Source organism: Halichoerus grypus, chromosome 2 (genome assembly GCF_964656455.1).
Source record: "Halichoerus grypus chromosome 2, mHalGry1.hap1.1, whole genome shotgun sequence".
Classification (NCBI taxonomy): domain Eukaryota; kingdom Metazoa; phylum Chordata; class Mammalia; order Carnivora; family Phocidae; genus Halichoerus; species Halichoerus grypus.
In genome coordinates, this window is record NC_135713.1 from 124,249,901 (window position 1) to 124,270,238 (window position 20,338).

At 53.3% G+C, this 20,338-nt stretch overlaps 1 protein-coding gene across 11 annotated transcripts in view; it reads right to left on the minus strand.

Moving 5' to 3' along the window:
- Window positions 1-20,338, minus strand: part of JADE2 (jade family PHD finger 2) — a 52,317-nt gene that overhangs the window by 26,682 nt on the left and 5,297 nt on the right. For 6 of the 11 annotated variants that reach the window (XM_036123928.2, XM_036123931.2, XM_036123932.2 and 3 more), the window contains exons 2-5: window positions 20,068-20,252; window positions 15,075-15,132; window positions 13,064-13,152; window positions 1,889-2,046 (exon numbers count right to left, since the gene is read on the minus strand). In XM_036123928.2, coding sequence (XP_035979821.1) covers window positions 1,889-2,046; window positions 13,064-13,152; window positions 15,075-15,132 — 305 coding nt within the window. In that variant the 5' untranslated portion in view covers window positions 20,068-20,252. Of the gene's footprint in view, window positions 1-1,888; window positions 2,047-13,063; window positions 13,153-15,074; window positions 15,133-17,267; window positions 17,398-20,067; window positions 20,253-20,338 lie in introns of all 11 variants that reach the window. The other 5 variants (XM_036123936.2, XM_036123938.2, XM_036123940.2 and 2 more) reach the window with 2 other exon arrangements.

The window sequence follows — 20,338 nt, forward strand, 5'->3', positions numbered from 1 at the left end:
ATCAGGACAGTAAGATGTACTTCTAGGGCCGGTATGCTAATTAAATGAGAAGATGAACGTTAACAGGCTCAGCCCAGCAAATTCTCAGGAAGAGCTGCTGTAACAATTCTGACCGTGCTGGCTGGTGCACTGGCTTGCAGTGGGAGGTGCCCAGAGAGATGGAGGGACTGGGCTGGAGGGAGACAGGGGAGCCTTCTCCAAGCCCTCCCTGCCTCTAGTCTGTCCTCTCCAGAGAGCACGGACAGGCCAGGAATGCCTGGCTCCTGTCAGCTTAGAGCAGCCGTGCATATGCGGGGAATGCACCTCATTGAGCCAGAGCTGTCTGAACGCGTGCTCTCCTCTTGATGTCAACAGATAAAGCACTGCGCCGGCAGACAGAAGCCACGCTACCGGTGTGGAAGCATCTGCAATTAATTACCCAGGCCATTGGATGTTTCCGGAACCACCTGACATTGACATCAAGGAGAGAGGACAGACAGCTGGATCAAGCCTCATCAGGACTCACCTCTCTGCCCAGCTGCTGGCCTGTCCCGCCCCTTCGCTGCCCTGGGCCCTTGCCATGTGTATTCGCATTTAATCCCCACTACACCATTGGGCAGCTACTGTTATTAGCCCCGTTTTACAGAGGAGAAACCTGGCTCAAATAGGTTAGTAATAGTTCTTTAGTCTGCCTAGATGAAGGTGTGAAATTGGCTAGGAGCTTAATCCATGTTTAGAGAATACATTCCCTCTGCAAACCCCACATATTCTCCCTTCCAGAGAACCCTAGAGTTCCCCTGATCCTCAGAGGGCCTGACACCAAGAGCTGGCAGGCACTCAGCCCTCCGGAGCCACAAGATGAGCCCTGCCCAGCACCCAATCCTCACAGAACACCTAAGCAGGGTTCAGAGTCTGATTTGCCTCTGTAATCCCATGCCCGGCACAGGCCTGGCACCAGCTGGGCACTGGGGGTCTGTGAGCCACTCACAGGTGTGGCTGCCAGCAAGCAACGGTGCCAATGTCAAGGGTGATGAAGGCTGCAATCTTTGCCCCAGACCTGGTCAAAATGCGCCTAACCGAGAGCCACGGGGCTGCCAAGGCCAAGTGTGCTGGTGGGCCAGGGAGGCCAGGACATCAGGTCCCTCAGCCCAGAGACAAGATTTAGGGGTTTCCCAGGGTGCAGAAAGAAGCACTTGGCTGAGCTCTGTCACTGGAGGCAAGGGCCATGGCCAAGATGCACCAGGGGTCTCTCCAATCCACAAGACCAGAAGGCTACAAAGCCTAGAGAGGATGCACCCTGACCCAGCCCTGACCCCTGGCAGGGAACCCCCCTGAGGGTGGTCACAACCACTGCTTCCCGAGCATCTGCTGTGTGCCAGCATTCAACTGCCTCCCACTCAGAACTCCTTAAAAAGGTTTAAGAAGTCAACAGCATGGCTTATTCCTGTCTTAGAGACTGTTTAGAAGCCTGGAGATTTCCCTGATAAGATCTGCTCACGGGATGCAATTTGGATTGACGTCAAGCTAATCCATGGCCAGTTTCTACCGAGCGCTGGTGCGTGCCAGGCCCTGTGCCAAGTGTCTCCCATGTGTCACTGCCCTTGTCATCTCGACCACCATACGAAGTAGGTGGTATCGTTACCACTCTCATTTCACAGACAAAGAAACCGAGGCCCAGGGAGATTACATTTCTGGCCCAAGGTCCCAGTGAATGGGAGAGGCAATTTGAACCCAAGCCATCTGGCTCTAGAGCTGAGCCCCAAGCCCAGGCCCTCAGCCTCAAAGGTAAACTGCCAGTATTTCTGGAATTTTTCAGTGGTTGATGGGACCAAAGAATCTAAGACGGAATAGAGAGAGGCTACAAAGGTCCCTTGCCCCGGCCTCCCCTGTTTAGGGCCTCCTGGCTTACCTCACCACGGGCTCTGGAATAGCCTCTGCCCCCGCGGGCACCTGCACGCCCTTCTCCCATTCCTGTCGCCATGGGTCCGCCAGGATGTAGTAGTCATCCGGGCTGAGCTGGCAGGAGTCTGGGATCTTCATGGCTGTGATCAAGTCTGTCCGGAAAACCTGTCAGGAGTAGGAGAGGAAAGAGTGCCTCAGGGTGGTCTGCTCCACAGCCAGGGCAGGAAGATGCAAAGGCAACTTGAGTGGGCTTTCTGCCCACTTACTTAGGAGTAAGAAGCCGAAACAAAGGAAATCATGACAATGACACATCTTCTCTGAACTCAGCACAGGACTCTGCACACAGGAGATGTTGGGTAAATGTGTTGAACTGAATTCACCTGTGTTCTGATCTGTTAAAGGACAGAGCTTGAACGACGGATGGTAGTGGACCTCAGAGGGAAGGGGAAAAAGGGGAAAAACTAGACTGTAGAAAGGCTTCTGTGAAGGCATTACTGCCATTAAGGGACTGACTGCTCGGGGCATTTCCACAGGTTTAGAATTACGTTCCTGCTCGAGGGGAGGTGCGAAGGAGGGCAGGCCACCAACCTAGGCAAAGGAAAGGCCAGGACCTTATGTAAACAGCTGAGGGAGAGGCCAGGCCCCAGCGCAGCTTACAGACAGCTTCCCATGGGTCAGGGTCCCCAGCGTCCCTTAAGAACAAGGATACCGTGTCCCCTCCTCAGCCGGGGCAACACAGGGCCGTCTTCTGTGTGTGAGAGAGTAAGAGGAGGATAGGGCTGCATTTTTTTTCTCAGTCAAACCCATCCAAATCTTCTCAGAGCCAGGCCATGAATGTGTGCACCCTCATGCTCTGGTTTTCTTCCAGGCAACGGCTCAACTCAATGTTCTGTCTGTCCCCATCGACCCCCCTCCGTCTTCCCACCCCGGAGCAATCTGCAAGCCCGGCCAACACCGGCAATGCCCCTCCCTCCCCGTTGCCTGACCTCACTGTGGCCTCCCACAAAGGGCTGCTGCAGGTCTTGGTAGCAGCTCCAGATTACTACGTGACTTGTTTAGGCACCCACTTTCCCAGTGATTATCAAACGAGAATCACAAGTTGAGAAACCACTTCCAAGAGCACTGCAGGCCTCAGACCAAACTCCAACAAATCTCTCCCTCCCCAGAAAAACCAGCTTCACTGGCCTTCCAGAGGCCCATGACCAACCCGGTCAGTGCTAACCTCTGCCTGCCAGGGGCCCAACTCACTGGCTGTGTATGTCTCATTTGAATCGAGGGCCACAACAATGAGGAAACAACTGAAATGGGTGCACTAAGGGGACTCAAGGCAGCATCTTCCAGAAATCTAATTAACATTTGCATCTGGCTAGACAGGGCCCCAGCTTGGAAAAGTTCAAGTTTCCTGAAGACTCTATTTGCCAATATAATTTAATTGTTAAGACTAACACCCTAACATTTAATTAGGGTGCCAGTGTGAAAAAATTAAAATGAGATTACGATTAAATGCTAATTAAGCAGAAGATGAAATGCGGTGAAGATTTCACAGCCCCGATAATTTGCATATGTTATTAACAAGCGGTTAAGACGGCTGATACAAGAACACGAACTCAGGCAGTGGGTGCTTCTGTGCTGTTCTTCCCAAGTCTCCCTCTCCTGGCTTGGGCCTTTCCTAGCCGATGCCCCTGAGGAGCCCAGCAGGACTGGGACTTGGTTATTTCCTTCTGGAGCTGAGACGGGACCTGGTGGGGTGAACTGAACCCACAGTGGACTCATCAGGGCCTCCAAGTTCTCTTGATCCCAGTAAACCAAGTGGGGTCCAGACCAAAGCCCTGTCCCTCTGATGCCACGAGAAGCCTCCCACCTGGGACAACCCATCATCTTGCCCCGGAAATCACCCCTTCACTACCGTCACTAAGCGCCCCTCCAGAGATGCACAGGTAAGTCTGAAAGTGATTGCTATTCCCTCATCCTGAGCTATCCCGATCACCCTGACTCAGGGAGTGCCAAGTGTCCCACAAAGGCCCTTTCCACTCTGTCTTCCTCCCTCACTTCCCAGCACTTACACCCCAACAATTAACTGGTGTCCACCTGTTGCTATTTTTTTTTGCCATCTCCCCCCACCCCCCTACAGCAATTCTGTTGTCTGCTACGTTCTCAGTGCCTGGCATGACCACTGCCACATAGTAGGTGCTCAGAAAATAGTGACTGAAAGAGTGAATGAATGAATGAAAGGGCCTCTCTGGGAAATTACCCAAGGAGTCGGAGGCCCCCAGCTGGCTCCTCCACAGTGCTTTTCTGAACCCCCATCAACAAGGTGAGGTACCTCGAGGATATACGTAGAGCTCCCCAAACACGGGGACCTAACTAGAGCAACATGCAGCCTCTGGTCTGCAGGGCTCGAAGCCTAAGGACCAGTGCACTACCCAAGCTGGAGTCTGAGAGACCACAATGTCAAGCCCCACCAGCAGGGGAGAGGTGGCCCTGAGTTCGGAACAGGCATGGCACTGAGAACTCAGCAGGAAGGAAGGGATCCCAGGCTCAAGTGGATCAGAAAGATTTAGGAAGGAGACGGAGAGAGGGAGGGAAGGAAGGAGAGAGAGGAGGAGAAGAAGAGAGGGGGAGAGGGAGGGAAAGAGGGAAGGAAGGAGGGAGGGAGAGAGAGGGGAAAGAGTCTAGCCCCAAGAGAGGTGTGTGTTTCATCCTAGGTCACTCAGGGAGCAGGTGGAAGACTGGACACAGGTGGCCCTTTTGGGCAGGGGACTGATGGAAATGCAGGAAGGGGAGCACTATCATGATGGTAGCAGCCAACACTTAAAGAGCACCGTGTATCCAGTACCAGTCTAAGGGATGTTCTTGAATTGATTTAGTATTAGTCCCTACACCACCTCTCTGAGGCCGATGCTGCCATCATCCCTATTCTGGGACTCTAACCTAAGGTTAGTTAAATAGCCTACACCAGGTCCTACATGTTGAAAGTGGCAAAAGATCCCAGGCCACAAACTCTGGAGCCAACCAGCTCTCCCCCACAACCTGCCTGCCCCTTTTGGCCACGTGCTCAATGCCCCTACTGAAGCCAAATCACATAGCTTCCCCAAAGGCTGGAGTATGCAAATCTGATGGTGGCCTTTGCAAATTTCAAGCCCTTCGGTGGCTTTCCACCATCTTCCCTCAGGCTGGGCTGCAGGGCCTGCCAGCCCCTGTGGCCACACAGATACACATCAGTCTGTGGAGCACTTTCGACCCTTGGCACAGAGGAGCACCCTGCTGGGATGCTCTTCTCTCTTGCCAAAGTGGTGCCGGCCTGTTTTATCTTGGAGGGCTTGGTCCCGTCCACATCTGCTCTGGGAAACCTTCCCTGATCCCAGGCTGGGTTCTGGGCTTCCTCTGACCTCCCACCGCCCCTGTATTGGAATCGCCTGGTTTCTTACCACGTAGCCACCACAAGGAGGAGGTAAGCTCAGTGAGGTCCGGCTGGGCCACAGGCTGGAGCCCAACAGTGCGCATGGGGCCTAGCACTTGGGAGGCGCTAAACAAAGGCTGAATGGCTCAAGAGTCTTCCACGGATCTGCCACCTTCCTGGGTTGCTGCCCAAGGCTACGTACAGCTGGGTACTCTGTACCTTCCAAAGGAGCCTCTGTACATTTATATAAAACCTGTCCACAAATACGGCAACCCAATTGTCACCCAAACATCCTTTTTGTTTTAAACTGCCAGAGGTTAAGCTTGAAAAAGGCTCAATTATTCTCCTAAACGCCTCTGAATTATTTATGAAAACTAAATAAAGAATAAAACGGACACTGATGAACCAGAGGCCTTACCATGGCTAGAAAAGTTGGAAGTTGGAAAACAAGTAATTTTCTAAAAACGTGAGTGTTTACTATTTTTTCTCTCTTATGGCAGAAAATGACAAATTGTCTTTAAAGGTCTGCTGCCTAGCAACCAAGTTCTGCTGAGCTGCTTGGGAGATGTTAATTGTAGCTTCTTCAAACAGTATGGAGAATGTTTAAAGGTCTAAAACTCAGATGTAATAACCGATCTGAGTGACGGGAAGCCAGTGCAGCTCCGGAAGGAGCTGACGACGCTGCTCTGTGCAGACGTAGGGACACACGCATAGCCCTGACCTTCAGTTCCTCTTCCCGAGACTGAAGATGACAATCACAGAACAGTCTGTCTGGTTTTCCACACCTATTTCCCCAGGAACAACCCAAAACAGGCTCTGCCAGAAACTATCACCGGAGTCTGACATGACCTCCAAAAGCAAAGCTAATGACCACAGGCAACTTTCCCTGGGCCATGCACCGAGTTCTCATACGTGATCACGAGATTTGTGGATGTCACCTGAACATCTCATCCTGGGACCTTGGTCTCTGCTTCCTTTTCTCAAGCGTGAATTATTGTATCACAGCATATTTCAGACCAAGAGACACCAAGAGGAAGTTTAATTACTTAAGGAAAGGCTCCACCGCTTATCATAATTACAAAATAGGATTATTTGTGTAATTATTTGTTGGATGTCCATCTCCTCCAGTAATTCAGCTGAGGAGAAGCGGAGCCTACACGTGTCCTGTTTCTCACTGGACCTGTTTGTGGCACCGTGCCTAGCATGCGGCAGGTGCTCAGCAAATCAATGAATGAGCCCCAGGATTTGTCTGAAGTAGGACTAAACTCTGAAACTTCCTGTCCTGCCTAGTAGGGAGAGTAGAGGCAGGAGGCTGGCCCCAAAGATTCTTCCAGGTGGACTTTAGGAATTGGTCTTGGTCAGGGTCCCAAAGTCAATGAAAACAGCTTTGGCCAAGACAGCCTCTCCTTGACCTCTGTCCACACTAGGAGTCCCAACATAAAGCTAAGACTGGCATCTTGCTCCGAATCCCCCTGAGGATGTTTGGGGGTCTGCCAAATGGAACTGCTACCGAATATCTCATTTTATTTTATTTTATTTTATTTTTTTTTTAAAGATTTTATTTATTTATTTGAGAGAGAGAGAATGAGAGACAGAGAGCATGAGAGGGAGGAGGGTCAGAGGGAGAAGCAGACTCCCTGCCGAGCAGGGAGCCCGATGTGGGACTCGATCCCGGGACTCCAGGATCATGACCTGAGCCGAAGGCAGTCGCTTAACCAACTGAGCCACCCAGGCGCCCTCCGAATATCTCATTTTAAATCACAATTGTTTTTCTGAGCACTTCAATCTCATTAGGAACAACAAGCTAATTTTGAGAAGTAATTGTCCTGTTAAGTCAGGTGCTATGCTAAATGCTTTAAATATATATAACATACATGTATATATACATATAACCCCACCTAATCCGTATTATCCCCATTTTACAGATAGAGAAACTGAGACTCAAAGAAGTAAACCACTTATTTGAGGTCTGCACTATATTTCAACCACTGCAACATTATTGCCTGGGAAACAGCCAGGTATTTCTTCTTTTAAGAAATCTCTGCTGGGGGAGGAAGGTCACCTGGGTGGCTCAGTTGGTTAAGCGTCTGCCTTCGGCTCAGGTCATGATCCCAGGGTCCTGGGATCAAGCCCCACATCGGGGTCCCCCCTCAGTGGCAGTCTGCTTCTTCCTCTGACCCTCCTCCCTCTCGTACTTTCTCTCACTCACTCTCTCTCTCAAATAAATAAATAAAATCTTAAAACAAAAACAAAAACATCTCTTCTGGGCTAGAACCTGATAAAGAGTATCTCAGCCAGGGGTGCCAGGGTGGCACAGTCAGCTAAGGCTCCGACTACTGGTTTCACCTCAGGTCCTGATCTTATGGTCATGAGATCGAGCCCTGTGTTGGGCTCTGCTCAACACGGAGCCTGCTTGGGATTCTCTCTTTCTCTCCTCTCCCCTCCACCCACCCCTGCCGGCTCTCTCTCTCAAATAAATAAATAAATCTTAAAAAGAAAAAAAAAAAAAAAAAGAGTATCTCAGCCAAGAGCAAACTTACATTAGTCATAAAACACCAGAGAAGGTCTCTGAACATAGCCACCCTCTGCCCAGCCCCATTCAAGCTACCACTAGGCTAATTTGGTCGGACTTCTCCCTCTGTCTCTCAAACACACACCCTCTTTCTCTTTCACAAGGATAACAGCACTTCCTGCTCTTTAAAAGAATTTATTACACACATTTCTTTTGCAAGACAAGCCCCAGAGGCCAGGAGGACTTTCCAGCTGGCAGGAACAGCAATGCTTCTAACTATACTGGAAGCGGATTCTGCCCCCCACCCCAAAGGAAGGCAGCGGGAGTCTAAGAAAGCAGGCGCTTGGCCCAGTGAAAGGGCTCCCCCTCACCGCCCACCCACCCCACGGGGCAGCAGCGGCACTGTTGGCTAGAAACATGGCTTGAAACCACAGGGCAAGCATAAAACCTTTCCGGATTTCTCGTATTTTATCTCTCAAGCTTGTCGGCATTTTGCCTTTTCCTACAACATATGCCATCACTGCTTTTATATAAAATATGTTATTTCAAACATCTGGATAGCACCTGTGCTCCTCCAGGTAGGCATCCTCTTTATCCTGTGGTTTTGCACCCCAACACATTCTGGCCCCCCATGCCTGCACCCAGGATAGAAGGCTCCCGTTTTTTTAAAAGCAACAGGTCAAGCCAATAAGCTGCATCCTCACTCTTCACTTGCTGCCTTTTCTAGGGGGGAACTTATATAGGAACTTTCATGGACCCTGGGTCTGGGGGACACCCCAGTGGTGACAGAGACTGCCCATTCACAAGGATCACCTTTTTCTCCCAGGCCCTGTCCCCAAGGGCAAGACGCTGAGCATGGTGAAGGGCCCCTGTGGAAACTGCAAAGAGGCCCTATTCTCTCATCTAGGGATGTACTAATTTGTCACCAGGGCCTACAAACGAAACGGACAGTTGGATCCCAACTCCTGCCCACCCCGTTCTGGGACTATCAAGGCTTCGATCCCAGGGAGGCCAGCTTGCACCTCCACTCACTTCCTCCACCTTCAGGCTCCACAAGCCTCAGGGACGAACAGTCACAGAGCTCCTCAGTGGCAAAGCTAGCCGTACCTCCCATAACAGACAGTTCCCTGTGTAGCACCTGCATCCTGCTACCCAAGCACCAGCTCCCTGGGGACAGGGTCTGCATCTTCTGTGCCTTCCCCCCAACCCCCCGCACCCAGCTGGGCCTGTTAGGTGCCCTCAAGCGCTTTTTGAGTTTAATCACTGTCAGCAGCTCTTGGGTCCTGAAGACCTATGTCCCTGCCTGCTGGCTGACTTCTGGGGACTCAGACTTCCTGAAAACCCTGCCCAGGGGAAACCCCCAACGTTTGGCCTGCCCTTCTGCCCCAGGCCTGAGGAAGACACGGCCTCAAACAGCAACCTCCAACCCACGGGGCCGGCCTCAGGTCTCCTCCTGAACTGTCCTTCACACCCAGGCCAGGCTGATGGTTTGGAAGAAACTGGTCAGTGGGGGGGTAGGGGGGGAACAGCTGGGGGACCGCCCTCACCCACACTCCCTGCCTTTGCTCAGGTCACTGCACCAGGCTGGAAAGCTCCCCTTCGTCCTTCAACCTCGGGGTCCTTCCAGGGAGGATCAAGCCAGGACCTCCCGTCTCAGCAAAGTAAGGAGAAAGCTCTGTGGCCGCAGTTCTTAAACCTGGCTTCCAAAAAAGGGGCTTTAAAAAAAGTATAGATACCTGGGGTCCCACTCCAGACCATTTAAGTCAGAATTTCTGGGGGTGAGGTAGGATGGGGGCCTGGTATTAGTGTTTAGAAGAATAACCTTCGTGATTCCATCAGATTCTCAGAGATAGGGCCCACAAAGTGGTAAGCACCAATAATGGTTATGCCATCTGGTCAGACAAGCCAGGCCAGAAACCCAAGGCCTCGGCATGGTTTATATACAAGCACCACCTTCCCAGGGCAGGCGAATCCCTTTCCTGCCTGCCGATTCAAGCCCTAAGGGACACATCTCAGCTTTGTTGGGATCCCGCAGGCAGGCAGAGCAGGGCTTCGAAGGGAGTAGCACATGTCCTTGGGGTCAACGCTATCTTTTTCCTCTACTGCCAAAGGGGATCCTGCGGCCGACTTTGGACTTGGTGCACTTCTACCAAAAACTCAGTCTCCCAGAAATCCCTGGGCCTGTCCCTTCAGCTCCAGTACTGAGGCCTGGATTCCCCCACCCCCTTTCACATTGGCTGAGGGAGGCCACCCACTGGTTAAAGGCCAGAAGGGAAACTGGGCCTCATGGCCTGGGCCCTGTCCAGGGTCCTGACTCCTGGTCAGAGCTCTGTTTTTCCTGCCCTATAGCACCTCACTCCCGGTACAGAGGGAGCCCCTAGATCTATACCCTCAGGTGCACTCAGAAAGGCGGCCCCTGGCAGGTCATCACAGGGGCGGCTGCCAGTCTGGCGTAAACCCAAGCCCAGCCCTTACTGTGGCTTTTGGCTCCACTACATGCTGGTGCTGCTGCTATGCTAAGGCCTCCAGGCCATCAAATCCCCCAGGCCATCACTGTCCACGGTGGGAAATGAAGAGACAAAGGGAACCATGGGCTCCCCACCAGGGAGGGGACTACACCATGCTCATCAATTTACAGGCATCCTGGCTGGGACCCTGGGTCAGACTAGGAGCACACTGTGTGACCAGCCTGACAGCCACCCCACAGAGGTCTTACTCCAGGGACTGGATAGATGGAACTCACAGATCCCCTTCCACCACGGTGACCAAAGCCCTCTGCCCTCAGGCCCAGCAAACTATAAAGGCTCTCCTCCCCAACCCTTTCACAGAAAGAGAGGGGAACAGCCCAGCGAGGAGATTTAGTGCAAACATTATCTGCCGCCAAATCCTTGCTTTTCATCTCCGCCTTCTCATGAGCCAAATAATTTGGAAGCTTTCATTGATGGTTTCCTCTCGGCCCCACGACTGCTTGGAATTTATGCCGGCTATGGCTCAGCCTCCTCACTTAGGGGACGAGGGAAACCTCATAGGCTACACTCCAGCCTGCTGTGGGAGGAGAAGCTTGTCCTTGGCGACAGTTCAAGACAGGGAGGGCTTCCTCAGCCCTCCTGGAGCCCAGGACTTGAGGGCGGGTATCTTCAGGCAGGCCTCAGAGCTGCCTGCAGAGGCCCCTGGGCTCGAACCCAGGGCCACGCACAACCAGTCCCCAGCAGGGCTGGGCCCTGGCACCCCTACAATGATGTGAATCTATTTTTAGGTGGAGAAAGGTTCAAATGCTCTGTGCTGGAAAACCCAAGAGGTAGGGGAATTTTCAGCCCCATGCAAATCACTCTTTCCCCTTGGCCTTCACTTACACCTGTTTCCTCCCAGCTCCTGGCCTATCTAGGGTACAGATGGCAGCTCTGCCCCTGGGATCTCTGCCTTGAGAAATGGCCCCACCTCCTCCTGGTGTTTAGAGAAAGCAGGGCAGGCAGAGTGGGGGGAACGAGCCAGCCCCAGCAGTTCCCCAACTTCCCCACTCTTCTCCAACCTAAATAGCCACTGAGAGCAGGGGCAGGTTGAATTCTGAGACAGGTTCCTCATCTTCAAAATGGGCAGAGAATTCCTCCCTCCTAGGTACAGGGAAGGCACATAAAAGTGGCTACTGTTTTACTAATGCAACCATAGTAACTGGGGAGCCTCAGTGGCTCTCAAGATGAAGGTAGGAAGGCAAGATGGAGTGAGGGTGGAGGAGCAGAGAGGTGGTCCCAGAGGCTCCAGAGCCCTATAGCACACTCTGCCTCCTGCATCCCAGCGCCCTTGAGCACATCCATCTACCTACTGAGCAGGGCTGGTCCAAGAGGGTGCTTAGAACCTCAAAACAGCAACCCCCATGCCCCCATAATTCCCAGCTTTTGTCCCAGTCCTTACTGCATTCCTGGAGGTATCTCCTTCCATCTCCATCCCTCCCCCATGGGGCCAAAGGAGGACACTAGGTTGGTGGATGGGGATGGGAGGCATCAGGTCTCAACCACCCCACCCCACCCCACACACAAAAGCAGAGTCCTAGGGTAGGCCAGCTCTAGGGAGGATGTGGGGAGTTCTTTTTCAAATGCAAGGTTCTGCGGAAGATGCCCCCACTGCCCCCAAGGGGCTGGCTAACTACTGCTGGTCAGGATTGCCCCCGAGCCATGACTGTGGTTAGCAGGGACAGAGGGCTCCAGGCTCAGAACAAAGATACCCTCCCCGACTCCGTGTCAAGGACTCTGCTCCAAGACTCTGGGCCCTCCCACCCTTGGCAATATTGGCCTCAACAGCTTCAGGTCTTGGCTCTATAACCCTGGGATCCTCAATTTCCTTATTTTAAGAGATGGACTGAGAAGGACTAAAAAAGTGAAGTGTCCAGCCCAACTCCTGGCTAGGCTGAACAACGTCTCCTTCAAAGGCCAGATTCAAACCCCCTGCTTCTTGGGGGCTCAATGCTCTTGGAGCTGCATCTGTGCAAAGGGCCTCTTCTGTGCCCAGTGCAATGCACTGAGGACCTGAGAGTGATGTGGCCCTAGGATGTGATTTCTCAGGGGCCACAAGAAGCAGGATCACGATGTCCTTTCATGTCCAACACTACCCACCCCCCACGCTCTTCTCCACAGCTCGAGAAGTCATGAACACCTACCTCTACGTGCCGTAAGAAACATCCCAGGTCCAAGTAAGGAAAGCTTAGGATGCAGATACACAGGACATGGGCAGAAGGAGCAGATGACTTAACTGGATGATCCTTAGGACCGTAGCCCTCACCCCTGTATCGGCACATCCTGGCGCCCTTGGCTTAGCCTCCAGAACATGCCAAATCCGACCGCTTCTTCCTCCGCTGCCACTACCCGGCTCTCAGCCACCGTGGCTTCTCTCCTGGACAACTGCAGACGAGTCCCCCTGGCTCCCGCCCTTGACCGCATATTTCATTCTCCTCACAGCAGCCAGTGGGGCCTTTTGTTAATGCGTCAGACTCTGTCATTACCCTGCTTACAATCCTTGAAAGGCTCCTCCTCTTGCTCAGCTCAACTGGAACGTCTTTACAACAACCTACACGGTTATCACTGGCATGCGCACCCCCTCCTCCCATTCACTGCACTTAGCCACACTGGCCTGGCTCTGCAGGGCCCATCCCCTCTGCCGGGAAGGCTCTCCCCCAGGCACCTGCAGCGTCCCCTCCCTTCCTCTCCACAGCTCTCCGCTCCTGTCGCTTCCTTCCCCACCACCACTTCCTCTTTGTCCGGACACTAGGCACTACCCACCTCCGAGGGCTTCTTTTCGTTCTGCCGGGGCCAGCCCGACTTGGTGCTGCTGGGCAGTTTGGAGCATCGTGATGCAGTTGTAGCGTGACCTGCAGAGAGAGCACAGCCCATTAGGGGCCCCTGGAAGGCCAGGGACACCACCCACCCACCCATCCCCGTCCAAGGACAGGAAGCCTGTAAGGGCTCTGGCTTGAATGTTCAGGAGGTGGAAACCTCTGTGAGCACCTGTCCCTGCTCTGGACCTCTCCAGGGACAAGTGGGGATGTGAATGCTTCCCCTGCTCACCAAGCACAAGGGCTTAGGAAATAAAAGGCAGTGACCTGGACTCACAATTAGCTTACTGTGTGACCCATGACAAGTCCCTTACCCTCTTTGGTCCTCTGCTACTTCCTTGGAGAAGGAGGCCTTCTGTGGCCACGCTTCATTCCTGCCCCAGATGGAGACACTCTGGGATGATGCCCAGTGGATAGGCAGAGGCATGAAAGGGCAGTGGGATGAATGCTGCTCTAAAGTAAACCCATTTACCAGCTTGTCACCCTGGGCAAATGACTTTAGCTCTCTGGGGGCAAAGAGCCATGAGAATTCAGTGACGCCATGCCTGTTAAGGCTTAGCAGAGTCCCCGGCCCAGAGCATGGCCTCCATAAACATGAGCTATCACTGCTAGAGTCTGAGGCCCTGGCTGGACTGCAGGACTGCAGCCACGGGTGGGTACAGTGGTGGGGGCTGGCGGGAAGGAAGTATGCCACAGCCCGGCCCAACTCTGCTGCAGCGGCCCAGACGCCGGCTCTTGCAGGTGCCTGGCCCTCAGGGGTTCCTGTGCCTGAGTGAAGTTAGAAGCAGAGGATGCGGTTCTTCTCGGCTCTATTGAGACAAGCCACAGGCAGTGTGGTTGTGGCCACAGAGGGCCGGACGCTGTGATCTCCTGCCACAGGGAGGAAGGGCTGGCCAGGTTAGACAGCAGAGCCAAGCTGAGCAAACAGACCCTAAAGGGCAGTGAATGAGACCTGGAGGTAGGGAAGCGGCTGGGACTGACTGGCCGTCTTGGTGCATCTGTCCTCAGGCTCCTGGGGGCTCTCCCCAGCTGCTCACCACATACGTGAACAAACTGAGGTGCAGAGCTGCAGGGCTCCAGGCCCAGCCTCCCTGGCAATGAGTTCAGCCTCTTTCTCAGTGTGGGCTCCCCCCAGGGTGCACCGCTAGGCGGGATCCTCCTGGCAGCGCACCTCTCCTATGTAGGGCAGAACGGAACTCCTTACTGGACCAGCTCACACAGGCCCAGGTTCCTATGGCATCTGGGAAGAGCTGCCTTCTGGTACCAGAGAAAAGCTCTTGTCTTCTGCAAACCTCCCTTATCTCCCCCCACATTTGAGAAGAGGTTCCCTAAGCCCCCTTTTCTCCTTGACAATCCCTGTGACCCCCAAGACATCTAGCTGCCACACCCAGCCCATACACAAGTCTATCTCTGGGATTCTCCTGCCAAGATCCCTTGTTAATTCCTTTCACAAACATTTACTGAACACCTATTATGTACCTGATCTAGCTGGGGATACAGCAACCAGCCAGACATGACCCCTCTTATCAAGGAGCTTACTGCTCATTAGGAAATGATACTTATATCAGGTAATTATCATAAAACTTAACAGGTTTTCTGTCTGTTGTGTAGAGAATTTCTACACAGCCCTGATTTAACATAAGGGCCAGAGGGAGAGGGATGTGTTCCTAGCAAACAGGAGGAGCAAATGCAAAGACCCAGAGAGGATATGATCTTTTCTAACCAGAGCAAAACATGTGGGATTGACACCTAGGGGGGAAAGGGGAGTAGGATGAAGAAGACAGCAAGGCTCAAAAGGCCACAGAAGTGTGGGGACTTTCTTAGGAGTACAAGGAACTGGCCTGATTTATGCTTTCATCAACATTGAGACCATGGGGCAGCCTCCCCCGATTTGGACCTGTGGGCCTGATAATTATTCAAATGCTTTCCCGGCAGGAGCCCCAAATGGAAGGCCTTACTGTCAGTGGTGTCAGAGTTGTCGCTGCTGATGGAGTATTTTCGCCTCTTCTCTTCCATCTGCAACAAAAGGCAGGCCCCATTATACTTACAGGAGGCTCGGGAAATCCTCAGTCTCTTAGAAAACTGCCGGATAACCTACCTCCCCATACTCACCCTGCTGCAGTGGAAGAATGAGAACAAGGCCCTGCCCTAGCCTTCTCCCCAGCCAGCCTCACCCTCTCTCCCCACCCACCCACGGGAGCCCTGGGGGTGGGTCAGGGGGCTGCATCTCCCACCTCCTGACCCCAGAGCCTCAAGATGACCAGGAGTCTGGCCAAAGATGACAGAGGAAGGGCAAGGGGGTCAGTAGCCCCAGAACAATGATTAGGGCCTGCTCAGCCCTAGCTTCCACTCAAGGCAACTCAGGTCCTCCAGAGAATCCACTCCCACCCTGGAGGAGGAGCAGAAAGGGGAAACAAGACTGACTGTTCCAGAGGGACCATGCCATCTGAGTTTAGAAACAAGCGAGCTCAGACAGCACTGAGGGCACATCCTAAGGGTGGTGGCCAGAGGAGTGTGGAAAAGAAGTAGGAGCAGGGAGGCTCCGAGCTGGGTCCCTGAGACGCGCCCAGCCCAGGGTGACTGGTCCTAAGCTGGGCTGCCCTCCCTCCTGCAATGTCCTTCTCCAGATAAGAGCATAAACCAACTTTATCTCAACTACAGTATTTTACTTCAAGGTAAGATGGGCAGCTCCCCACACTGAGCTCCTTCCTCTACCAACACTGGCTCTGCTCACGTTCCTAACACCCCGGGAAGCTCCGAGTTATTGGCTTCCTTACTACAGAGGCGCAGGGCCTTGTCCTGCTATAACTGGCTGAACTGGGATTTGAATCCACGTGGTCTTATCCCTGAGCCCACACTGAGCTGCCTTTGTGTCTGGGTGAGCTCTTGCCTGCGGACAGCGCTTTCCCACCCACTATTTCCTTGGACCCTGCAGACTCCAGGGTGGCAGAGCTTGCTCCGGTCTCCTCTTGGAGGGGAGGACCCCAAGAGGCTTGTTCACCTGCCTTGGGTCTCACAGCTAGTCAGGGGCTGAGTCCTAATGTGAGAACAGATCTGGGATTCGGGACCCAAAGCATTTTCCACCACGTCCCTTGTTAGTCTGGAACCTGGGCTGCCTCACCGCCCGAGGCGAAGGGCAAGGAGCCAATGTCAGTCGAGAGAAAGTCCCGCTTCCCAGCCCAGCTGCAGGCCAACCAGGGTCCCCACCTCTGCTTGGGATCCCGTGGGCCACCTGCCACTGCCACCCACTCCAAGCCTGTTTAAGCCGAGCCCTGGGTTTCCCCTTATCTCACGGTGGCCCCGCAGAGACAAGGGAACATGAGCTCTCTAAGGTGGGGCGTGACCATCCAGACCTCTGAGCCAATCAGGAGCCTCCTGCCTCAGACTTGACCTCAGCCAGGACCTTCTCCCCACTCTAGTGTCCCCTAACAGCAGGAACAGGATGACGGAAAGATTCACCGGGGCTGCTCGCTGCCAGCTCCAAAGGGACAGGCAAAGTTCTGTCCAGAGGGTGCAGAGGTGCAGGAGGGAGCCTGAGGACACCAGCAGCACAGGTGCCCGGATGTAAATTGCTAAACACTCATTGTGGCAGAAGGAGGAGGATGCCTCGGTACACAGGGACCTCATGAAGCTCGCAGAGCAGCCCTTCTAAGCCAGCGGGCAGGATGGCTGCTTCCCTTTTGCAGATGAGGAAAAGGAAGCACAGAGGTTAAGTGATTTGCTCAAGATCACAGTGCTTGTAAGAAGTTTATCTGGTCCAGGAGCACATGCCCTTGACCTTCAGACTTCTCTGCCTCTGTGCAGCAGAGTACTAGCAGCCCCGTGGCCCAGGCCGTGGACTGAATGGGGCAATAATGCTCTGCCACCCACAGGTGCCATCCTTGCTGTCCTCCAGCGTCTGAGTGTGACAAAGAGGACTTTGACAGGGCCCTGACCCTAACCTGCATCTTACCAGCCCAGTGCTCTCACAGGTGGGGGCAGCAGCAGGAGGGAAGTGCTATAAATGCAATCCTGCCCATGGATCCCGTGTGTCTCCACTTCCAAGCCTGTGTCTCCCAAAGGAGAAAAGCAGGAGCTCGGGATTCAGGGGGTGTCGAGTTCAAATCCTAGTTCTACCCCTCTACAGACCAGGGATCTTGGGAAAGACATACCTCCCCGAGGACAAGGACTCGATCTGGATTTTTACGTAAGTCTCCTCAACTTCCAATGTTGGCAACTGCTTCAGAATTGTAAAAACACTTTGAGAGGGCCAAACCAAACACATCTGTGGGCCAGAATCGGCTGGTGAGAATAACGAGAGCAGCGTCAAGCCCTAAGCACGGTGGTTGGCTCTCCACATAGGTGCTAGTCGTTCTGTGAAAATCTGGGGCCAGGTGAGGAGTCCTCCTCGCCGCGCCCACCCGAGCGGCTCCTGTACAATAAGTCAGCCCACCCAGAACAGGACCCTTGACTGCCAATGTCCTTCTCGTAATGCTGTTTCCTGCTGCCCAGGGACCTGTCACAGGTGACCTGCCAGCACGCAGACCTGCACCCCACCCTCAGCCAGCTCCCCGTCCAACCTGCCCTCCGTGAAAACACCCCAGAGTTCTCCTGGGTAGGGTGTTATTAACGGAGCAGATTTTGTGTGGCTTAATTGGAATAATAACTAGGCTTCAGAGGGAAGCTCTGTTTTGTGAGTGAAGCTTCTTTCCTTTGAACCAAGTCTGTTCCAAAGGCCTCCCCGCCTCAGGTGAGGCCCCACTGTCAGTAGCTCATGAAGCTCTGAAGGAGGCCTGGGCTCTCCTGTGGGACAGCCCTTTGTCCCCGGAACCCCCCTTCCAACTCAACTAGGAGACAGGGAGGACTCCTTCACCAAAGTTGAAATCTAGGTCGTGGTGGTGGGTGCTGACACTTGGGTCTTAGCCTCTGGTTTTCTCTCTCCACTGGCCCCTCCAATCTCTTCCAAAGCAAGGTCTGCTCTGGGAGAACACCCCAGTGTCCTAAGGCACTTACTTGTGGGGATAAAAGTGTTTCTGAAGCCCTACCTATAAAGGAGAGTCTAGGAAAGAAAGGGTCCCCTTTTCCTTCCCTTGGCACCTCATACACCACCTCAGCACAGAGACAGAGAGAAGGAGCTCTCCTTCAGGAGCGTGGGTGTCCTACTGTTCCTTCAGTGGAGAGCCCACAGCCTCTCTGTGCAATCTCTGCCCCACAGCCAACCCCTGGCAAGTCCAGTGGGCTCTCCCTCCAGAACATACGCTGAATGCATCCACTTTCCCTTCCTCTCTACTGCTACCACCCTGTCCCACCCCGGCCCAAACCAGTCCCATCTCTTGCCTGGACTTCACATTCATCTCCCAGCTCCCGCTATTGCTCCTCCCCAATCTAGAATCCACATAGCAGCCAGAATGACCTTTAAAAAACATAAATCAGATCATGTCATACCCCCTTTTAAAAATCTTTCAAAGGCTTCCTGCTGATCAAAGGACAAAACTCAAGCTCTTGACCACAATATCCTACATGATCCGGCCCCTCCCTACCTCAGCAAGTTCACAGGGACCACTATCCCCTTCCTCACTGCTTTCTGGCTACACTGGTCTCCTTTCATCTCCTGAAATAAGCCAAATATTCCATGCTTCAGGACCTGTGCACAGGATGTGCTCTCTGCCTGGAAAGTTCTATGTAGTCTATGCATGTCTGACTTTTTATCCTTCACATTTCAGCTTAAATGTCAAGGAGGTCTATGCCAGTTACTTTATCTAAAGAGAGCCCACAATGCCGTTAGTCAACATCTGCAGAGCATCCACCACAGTTACTGTCTGTCGATCTACTTGTGGAACGTCTTCCTCCTTGGAGAGGGGAGTAAGGAGCACGTCTGTCTGATCTCTGTGGGAGCCCCCATGGCCCCTCGAGTTATCCCCAGCACACAATAGGGGCTTGGTACCCAGGGAGTGCTGAGTAAGTTCTTGTCCCCTCCCTGTACAAGTGTGGGGAGCACACAGCCCAGCCGGCCAGCCTGCAGCTTGCAGGAACAAACACCCCAGGCCAAGATTTCACCCTGTTTTCACAGCCTGCCTTCCCCATCTTAACCTCACACATTTTCCAGGAGGCTTTATTTGGTAGGGCTCCTGGCTAATGATCAATGTCAACTCAGTAATAGGGCAGCAATTTGGTGGCAGATGTTTTCTTGGCAGCACTAGCCATTGGTCTTAGTGGGGGCCTTGGGTCTGGACTTGAAACACCAATGCCCAATGCCAGCCCCCTTTAAAGACCTCTCCACAAATAAACTCAAATAAACACCCTGGGCCTCCATTAACGCTCTTCCAGCTGACCCTGGGAACAGTGGGCCTTTCAGCTCTGCTAGTGCAGCCGCTCCCTGGGCAGTTAAAACACCCCAACCTGGCCTCCGGCCTCTCCTCTCTGGGGGCCACCAGGCCTGCCCTGCCCGCCACCACACACAGCAGGACTTCGTCTTCCTCCTTAAAAAAAGGGGGGGGGGGCGGCTTTCAAGCAGGCAATTTACCATTCCAGACACAATCTTTCAAAGAGAAACAAAAACTCTCCCTGTCTGAGGCAGACCGCTTAGGCGTGTGTGTAATAAGATGCTAATACAATTTAATGATATTTCGGCTGGAAAACCTGTCCTCAGAGCCTCCTTGTGTCGGGAAGGCCAGACGTTCAGAAAACAAGAGCTGCACGCTCTTAAACCGCTGTAAGTGGGGGTCAGAGCCCCGCTCTTTCCTATCTCTCATTAACTTTAATGCCTTCTTGGGGACAGTAATCACCATTACAGAAATGACTTTGTACACACGGATCCTCAAACCTGCTTCTCCGAGCATAGGGGCGCCTGAGCCCTCCTCCGACACTCATCATGGCCCACCTGCAATTCCAAGTATCCCAGAGGGTACCCAGCTCCCTTGGAACATGCTGCCCACACCCGTTCCCCCCCCAGACCCAGTTCTGGGGACATACCTAGGGGGTCCTGGAAGAATGAAAGGGGTTTTGTCTACTTTGTCCTTCGGCACCTTCTTACCCTACCCTCCACCTCAGAGAGGGCAAAGCTCAGTCCGCTCGCTCCCACAGATGGCTGCCCATTGGCAACTGCAGGGTTCTTCCGATCCCTTCTTCAGAGAAGGGAGCTGGCTCTCTGGCCTAGCCTAAAGGGGAGAGATCAAAGGTCAAAGCTGCATTTGGGCCCTCAGTAGATCATTAGTAATAGTAAAAATGGCCAATACTAATCAAG